Below are 9,024 nucleotides of genomic sequence, written 5' to 3' on the forward strand. Positions count from 1 at the left end.
ATGGAGAGTGGTCCGGCAATGACCTCAGCAATAAAACCAAAGCAGAAAGAAAAGCCACACATTAATGTTGTGACCACTTCTCATTCCTTTTTTCAACCATAAAGTAGAATGTTTCTTGCAAAAAATGTGCTCACGAAACAGGTGTCTGCCTTTCTCATAGGCAAAAACTTTAATCTCCTCCTGATAATCAGGTAATTACACAAAGATAATGGTAAATGTATACATAATAATTATTCTTCATTTGACAATACGTATCTTCTTCCACATCCAGACATATGCCAGGTTGCTCAATGGCTCTGGTTTGGAAATGTGGCTGTATGGATTTTTATGTTATTTATTTATCTCTGTGTTTCCAAATCTGGAGACTTTAGAAAGCATTTCAATTACTACCTTTCATTTGAGCATTTTTTTCATAAAGAAAAGTATAACATTGGAAATGCCTCCTTCTTAGATAATGAAAAAGCATATAGAAGTTCAAAATGCCAGCTTTTTTAACCTTCACAGTTGTGAGAGGGAGATATGTGTGGTAAGCTGTCAGTCTGGTGGATGAGATGTGTTCACTCATCTGGGAGGAACAAATCAAGCAAAGGATTCTGTTACATGGGAAATACGGGAACAATTTACATCAATGAGGAAAGTCAATACAATATTTATGTCTCTTTCTCAGAACCATCTTAAGTAATGTCTCATAACCAGATCGTAGATGCTACCCAACTCGACATGTGCATCACATCATTGAATGTTAACTTCCCTCGGACAACCTACACATAAAGTGCTCATTTACTCAGTTGTTGTCGTTGCTGGTGGGGTTGTTAGTATGGCAATGAACTTTCTACTGGTATAAATGTTGCTGACTACAGAGTCTCATACATTGCAACTCTATAAAATAATACAGTGAAGATCCTATTTATGTGAGGTGGTGATGAAGCTCTAATATTTTGTTTATACATTCTGTGCCATGGCCCTTCATAATAGTTAATGCAAATTTCTCTGTATGCTATGTCACAATTTTTGTCAAAATCTTTATCGCATTTTATTTTTATGGTGGCATTTATGTCCACAAATGGGAAAGGCCCCAGAGGACTGCCCAAACACAAAAACGATGATGTTTGCCCTTGAGATCCTCCAGCTGGAAAGGGCAAACAGTATGTTAACTCTCTGGGAGAGGACTTTGTGAGTATGATTAAAAAAAATAAGAAATGTTAACTAAGGAAATTATTATAAATACTGTTAAGAATGCAAAGCCAAGTTTTCAAAGGAAGAAGTGGAAGCGAAGGGAATGACTGCATGGTAAAGAGAGTAGTGTAACAGATATTTCAAGTTTAGCTCCAGCACTTCCATATTTAGGTGGAACTTTATATTGAACTATATACTTTCCAACTTTATGTTGTTGGAGTACAGTCCTGTGTGTAATTATTTGCAATTTTATTTATTTTGGCAGTATATTCCATTTTATAACAAGAGGTCTTTTCCTATGCCAAGTGTCTCTAAATTAGACTTTAATGTGGTGGATCTGGAATAGGGATTCCCAACCTGCAGCACTTTGGCTATTTGTGCCTTTTGAAAACAGTAAAGGGACTTTCAAATGAAAGCTGTCCTTGGCAGAAGGAGGCCAAGCCTGTCAAAAAACCCACAATTCAGAGACACTGGTAGTTGTCCATTCCCAATCTCAGCTGCTTCCCTTGCCCTTCATACCCTGTAGGACAGCAAGAAGTCATGAAGACACTGCAGGCTGCCTGGGAAGGGGGTGTAAACCTCTATGTCAACGTAAAGCTTCCCACTGCCAAATTATCAGAGGGCTCTCTTGCTCTGGGCTTGTTTCATACACCTGAAGGTAACTATTGGCACCCTGCACTTTGGAAAATGTTGCTTCACATGCTCTGGTATTTCTGTATTTTTGAAGCCTTGAAAGCAATGGCAAAATTTTAAGAGAGTTATGCAGTGGGAATATTTCACCAGCTTCATCCAGCTCCACTTTGGACATTTTTTCTGCATGTAAAGTACTGAATAAATCTAAGTTGTTAGCAACTGGGGAGAGCAGAGACTGCCTGAAGGCAGTGAACAGATGTGTATGCTGAGTGAGAAATGAGAAGAGAAGAGAAAACTCAGCAAAGAGGATTTGGGCAACATCAAACTTCACATTATTTAGACCATTAACAGAGGAACAGAGAGAATAAGGACTGAGGAATTATATATATGAGGGCTTAACGTTCATGACTGTAATTCTTTTATGTGGCCTTTTGAAGGATTTTTAAAGGAGAGAATGCACTTTTGACCTCTTGCAGAGCAATAGTTTTCTGAGGCCCACTTAGGACTCAAAGGTGCTTTACCTGTATTTTTCGGCATAGGATCTATTTACAATTCTATAGATTCCAGTTAAACGCTATTGAAAATTCAACTCTAATTTTTCTAGGAAGGGGAACTACTTGGACTTTTTACACCTGCTCTAAGTAATGACCTCTGTGCTTTAAAACAAATGGAATAATTTTCCGGATTTAATGAGCTTTTGCCTTCAACAGCTACAAATAATCTAATTATCTGGCCACTCTGGGCAGTGGATGATTTAAGAATTAAAGACACGATTAGAATCTGTTACAGTAATTAGAATCCACTTTAAACCAATTGCCTGTGGCATTATACGGTCTAGTGAAAGAAAAGCTGCTGGCTAAATGCTATTCTTCCACTAAATGCAAAAACAAATGTTAGTACTTTTTTTGAAATCTAAGAAAGTCAAGATTTCAGAAGTCAAGTCAAATTACCTGTCCTTTTTTATACTGTTTTTTTAAATACTTCATACGTCACTGAGGCCAAAAGAAGGGAGACCACTGATTGACTGGCCTTTGGATCAAATTCACTGAATAAATTTGTGAACTTAGTGAATAAAAGGAAAATTACAAATTTAGTGAATTAAATTGTTGTTACTTAGGTAACTTAGAAATCATAATGAAAGAGACATGAGTAGATTGGGAAGCACTAGGAAAACTTCTGCATGCCCCACAAATTAGCTAGAAGCCATGCTCCACAAATCAGCTAGAATTCTTTGCAGGAGTCAGTGAGCAAGTGGGTAAGGGTGATTGAGCTGATATAATGATCCTGGATTTCCAGAATGCTCTGACAACACTGTTTTGTCAAAGGTTGTTAAAGAAATTAAACTCTAATGGCAGAAAAAGAAAGGTCCTCTTGTAGAAAAAGGATGGGTTGAAAGACAGAAAATAAGAGGTAGGATTAAATGGTTTGTTTTGACAGTGAGGATGGCAGAAGGTAGTGTCCAGCAGCCCTCTGTGTTCATCCATGACCTGTCTATGTAGACACTGGACCTGAGTAAATGCGCTGGTGACACAGCTGTTGGCTGTGGAGAATTGCAGAAGGTCCTCATCAATCACAACTAAGGGACAGCAAAGTAGCAGACAAAATACAGTGCTAAGAAGTAAGGAGTTGTACATTAGTTGGGACAGAGCGGGGGGAGCCCTATCTAGTTATGCAAAACTATTTGTCATTGCTCAGGAAAGAGGAGGATATTGAAAATGGTCAGAGGGATGGAACACTTCTCCTATACAGAAAGACTGAGTTGGGGTTTAGCCTGGAGAAGGGAAGGCTCCAGGGTGAACTCATTACATCCTTTCAAAGTATAAAGAAGCCTTTATATATAAAGTATAAGTATTTCCAGTATAAGAAATATAAAGACTTTTTACCAATGTCTGTAGTGACAGGACAAGGGACAATGGTTTTAAACTGAAAGAAAGTAGATATAGGTTGGACACATGGAAGACTTTTTTTACTATGAAGGTGGTGAGACACTGGCACAGGTTGCCCAGAGAAGTTGTGGATGCCCCATCACTGGAAGTGTTCAAGGCCAGGTTGCATGGGGCTTTGAGCAGACTGATCTAGTGATCTTTAAAGGTGGGTTGGACCAGATGATATTTAAAGGTTCCTTCCAACCCACATTCTGTGATTCCATGATTTTGGAGCCACTGAACTCAGTGTGCCAGGATGATCCTAAAAGACTAAAAGAAAAGCAGCACTTGTTAAGGTGGGAACTGAGAACAAGGCAGAAAACTACTACACCACAGGAATTCATGGTGTGTCCATGTCTTGAATATTGTGGTCTGGCCAGTATGTCTCCAAGAGGATGCAGAAGCACTAGAAAAGATTCAGAGAAGGGTACAAAGATGACCTGGGCATGGGATACTGCTACACAAATGAAGCCTAAATAGACTGGAACTCAGAGTGGTAAAGTGGTCATTGAAGGGGGATTATATGAGAGGATAGACTAAGGATTTTGAAACTGAGGGGGTACTGAGGGTCTCTGATTAGCAGGTCGCTCCTGTTCCCCTGGTAAAATGATCCCCTACACAAGGGAACATGACGTCTTTCATTTCTTTCTCTTGCTTTTTACCCTCTGTCTCATACACCATGAAAATTCACAGGGCACCAGCTCAGTTGCAAACTGCAGGAACAAGGAGAAGCCAAGGGATATCTAACTGAGAGCAAAACCTTGAGGAACTCCCACCTCTCTGAATTTGTCAGTAAGATGGCAGCTGCAGCATGAGCTGCAGAGAGCGCAATGTGCCCAGCACCAGCTCTGTCTGTGGCAACTATAACTCTGTGAAAATGCAAAGAGTTAAATAATTTATAGCCCTGCCACTTGAAGTAGCACCAAGAGCCTGGAGACTGGTAAATGATACATAAAGCCCCTCTTTGTCTAAAGCCATTTCCCATTAGTAAATGACAGAAAGCACCTCATTCTTCAGAAATCATTTCCTATCTATTCTGAGTTGGATCTTGGTAGATCAGGGTCAACAGCTGACTGACAGCAAGTTGCATGGGTGACCAGGGATCTACCAAAGTCTCTTTTAATAGTGGCATTTTTCTTTATTCTATTAGTATAGCAATATGCCATGGTGCAAACTCAGTCCAGCCTGGCAGTGACAAGCTCAGCAGCTTCTTTACAGTTTTCTGTGTTTGCTTCCCTGTCTGTCCTCTGGAGCACATCACATTTGCCAGAGCTGAGACATGACCCATTTTCCCTCAGCTTGTCTCCCCATGCTCCTTGCTTCCCCAGGACTAGCAAATCAGCTCAGCACCACCTCATTTCTCCACACCTCAGTGTGCCTGCCTGCATTCATTTATATCTATTTAACCTGCTCACTGTTTTGATGACAGATGATGTGTGAATGAGATGGAGTTTATCCTATTAGCCCACCTATTCTCCTGACATCCACCATTCCCTTAACCTTGATCCAGCTGCAGTAAAGCAAGACTCTGTCCTCTTCACTCATGCCATGCTTGAGTGCTTGTCAATAAAATAAGGGGTTGTATGTTTCATTTATATAAATAGGTACTGTGTTGCTATCACTTGCTACAGTAATAACAAATAACATCTGTGGCTCATCTGATCACTGCTGGAAGAAAATTGTCTAGAGAGCAGAAAAGGTGTTTTTACAATGGGTAAGTTGTTATCAGTTATTACTGCAAAGAATAGTCCTAAGTTTTGAAATTAAATACCAAGATATCAAAGGCCTAAACCCTCCTGCTACAGGACATAAACCAAGTTCTAAATAATAGGGCTTAAATAATTTTTTTTCTGGATTCATTTTAATAGTGAGCTGATTCAGACACTCTGGCAGTGAGCCCCTGTCTGGGAAAAGATGCTGAGCAGCATGGACCACTGGTTTGCCCCTGAAATGGTCATTCTGATCACTCTGTGAATTTATTAGTGTTTACAAAGCAAAGCACAGTAATTTCACACACACTGAGCACAAACACCACAAACAAATGCAGACAAACATGGTACATACCAATTTAAGGAATGTTTGACTTTTTATGTCATATGGAGAATGCACTGAAAATGGTTGCACTTAGCAGTGTCCAAGATTGGAAAAACTAGAAAGATTAAGTAATATGTTTTCTACTGGATCAATTAAAAAAAAGTGACTGTAGAGATATGAGATATGATTCATCTCATCTAAATGAAGACATCTACATCTGAGTTGCTCTAGGCTTTCTTTATAGTTGAGAGCTAGGCATATTTAGGGTGGAGTTTACCTGGCCTGTGCTAGAGATCTACATCTCATCAGCTGAACACACCCCAGAGCCACATGTGATGCTGTGAACCTCAACAGAACTTGGAGGACACAGACCTGTCCTTCTGTTGAGAGAGGGCTCCCACTATTTCTTCTTGTGCTGCAGAAGATACAGCTAAGTCACACCATAAATATCTTAGACTGTTTTTTTTCAGGTTCTGGGCCAAGATCAAGTGGGAGGCCAGGAGGTGATTCAGAGTGGCAGGTGGGCAGCAGCGTCAGGCATCATCTCCTTTCCTTCCCCTCAGAAGAATGGTAATAGATTACAGTTACCACTTGCAATAATTTTTATTAGCCAGGAAAGTGGTTAATTACCTTTGATTGCTGGCAAGAGAGTGATTTTTTTCCTCCTTCTGAATAAGTGAGCTGCCAATGCTCTAGGGGTCTACAAAACCAGATGAGCTGTGCTTTCAACACATTTGAGGACCATTGCCCAGGGTGTGTGAGGAAATCCCTGTCGGCAGCAGACATCAAGCCCTTTCCACCTCCCTCACCACGAAATGGCTCTGGACTGAGGGTGCTGCCACCACAGGGATGGAGGAGTGGCAGTCCTGTGTCCAGTTTTGATCCTCTGGGTTTTGCCAGTGCAAAAAGCGATTCATCTAGGGAGGGAGTCATTCAGGGCACCTATTTCAGGCTGCAACTCTGAACTGTCCTGGGGGGAAACTTCTCTCATTTATGGTGTACACAGAGTATCTAATGCCTCTTAAATAGGATGCGTTAATACCTTGCCCTATGCATTGAAAAAGGCAGAAAATATCTTCCCGTTAGAAGCATCTCTAAGCAAATTACCCTAATAAGAAGTTGGGAATAGCTGACATAAAACAGGGAGATCATTTTTTCAGTTGAGATATTTTTTCTTTTCAGATGTTGAGGTAATGACGGATAATCAATATGGGAAATGAACACATCTCCAAAACAAACTTGAACCCAGCAGTCCTGTCACTGCTGTATATTCTTTCAGTGACAGCACTGCTCAGTTCTGCTCCATTTCCCATTGTCGCTGTTGATTTCCATCGCATAATTACTACATTACAGCACTTCTTAAGGCGGTGGCAAGCAAAATATTGCAGACAGTTTTAGCCTGCAATGCATATGTCACATACTCTCAAAGGCTAGAAATCTGCATTTACATGCTAAAATATTGCCTCACTTACCAACTGATATGGTCCAAACAGCAATTATTTTTGCAAAAGCCTTAGTTCTTGAGTTAAACCGACTGTGATGGATGGGGTTTCGAATGGCAATATAGCGATCCAGGGAGATGGCACAGAGGTGCATGATAGAGGCGGTGGAGAAGAGCACGTCCAAGTAGATCCAAACAGCACAAAGCTTTGTAGGTAGAGGCCATGTGTATCCTGTGCAAGAGAAAGTTGACATCAGCTAAGAATGTGACACGCTCGCATCTTGTGTTGTGGCACACATGTCTTAGTGCACATCTCCTTCTAGTAGAAGCGGGTAGTAAGGGATGCCTTCAATAGAAGCTGCCTGACACTGTTTTAAGAAACCTTTTTTATTTGCTTGCAACCTTCTAACTCTGTAGCTTTTGGGATTAACTGTGCTTCTTTCCCAGGCTACAAGCAGTGTATGTTTTTTTTCTTTCTAATGCTATTTGTTTAATTCTAATGATTAAAGTTATAATTTACCATTTCTGGCAGCAAATCTATGGAAAGAGAAGCAATTCTGTCATGGTAAAACTGCAAGTTCTCAATGTTGTTTTCAGACTTTTTATCCATGTAATTACTACATTATTATCACCTGCTGATATGCAGGTATATCTAAATTGTGAAACTGAAATGTTAGATTTAGTGGCAGCTGAAGAAAGGAGTATATTTTGTTGCATACCAGTGATATTTATCTCACCTGTCTTTAGATACCTACCACATACTTAAATAAGGATTTTCCCTGTATCAGTGAATATTGATAGGCTCCTCCAGAGAGAGCAATTTAAAGCAAATGCATTAGTGTTTACCAATGTCCAACCTACATCTTCTTCACTGCAAATTAAGCCTTCCGTTTTCCCTTGTTCTTTCCACTAGCCATGAAGAATAATTGATTGCTGTCCTTTCTGGAAGCTATTGGAAGATGGCTATCGTGTCTTGCCTAGTTTTTTTCTTCTTCCAATTCCTTTATCTTTTGCTTACAGATGATGCTTTTAAAACTTTTGTGCTTCTTGTTTCTCTGCTCTGGAATCTATTTAATTTCATTCAATTTATCCACATCTTGTTTATCGCTCAGTGACCAAAGCAGGACTTGGTACTCTTGCGAAGGCCTCCTGACTGCTAAGTGAAATAAAATATAGTTTCAGGTATCTTGCAGGGAATGTCCTTACACAACCTGGAATGATGAGTGGTTTTTGTATGAAAATATCATACTAGTGACATGTGCTTAGCTTATGATCCATTTTGGCAGCCAGACCTTGCTCAGCATTCCTGAAAACTGGACAAATTTACCCAGCAGTAGTTGGTTTGCTCTCTTATTCCTAAGTGGATGTCTCTGCATTTATCCTCACTGAATGTTATTTGTTCATTTCAGATTTTCTCTTCAGGGGTCCAGATGATTGTTGATGACTCTGATCCCATCCCTCTGAGTGCTTGTAACCTCTCCCAGCTTGGTGCTTTTGGAAAGCTGTGTAAGCTCACACTCCATACACTGCCCACGTTGTTAGGAGCAGTGCTGAGGCTAAGCAGAGCCCTGCAGGACCCCCATTCAAAGGCCCTTCCAGTCCTGCAGGGTACCACTAATAACTCTCCTAGGAGCAAGTTTTGCAGTCAGCCATGCCCTTCTCTTGTGGTGATTTAATTTAGAGCGTATTACCCAAGCTGCCCATGGCAGTGCAACATGGGGCAATGGCAAAGCTGGTATTGTGAGAACATGCTGGTGTTTTGGGGTGTGCCTGTCTGCTTTGGAGGTACAGTACAAGAAGATTTGGAACAGCAGG

The 9,024-nt window shown here is 40.5% G+C and overlaps 1 protein-coding gene across 1 annotated transcript in view; it reads right to left on the reverse strand.

The window, feature by feature from the left end:
- Positions 1-7,240: 7,240 nt before the first annotated feature.
- LOC104536744 (5-hydroxytryptamine receptor 2A-like) overlaps positions 7,241-9,024 on the reverse strand; it is a gene marked incomplete at its 3' end in the record, with an annotated part of 5,729 nt that continues 3,945 nt past the window's right edge. Inside the window, exon 2 of the mRNA XM_010179455.1 lies at positions 7,241-7,441. Coding sequence (XP_010177757.1) covers positions 7,241-7,441 — 201 coding nt within the window. The remainder of the gene's footprint in view (positions 7,442-9,024) is intronic.

Source organism: Mesitornis unicolor, unplaced genomic scaffold, assembly GCF_000695765.1.
Source record: "Mesitornis unicolor isolate BGI_N332 unplaced genomic scaffold, ASM69576v1 scaffold2332, whole genome shotgun sequence".
In the NCBI taxonomy this organism is placed as follows: domain Eukaryota; kingdom Metazoa; phylum Chordata; class Aves; order Mesitornithiformes; family Mesitornithidae; genus Mesitornis; species Mesitornis unicolor.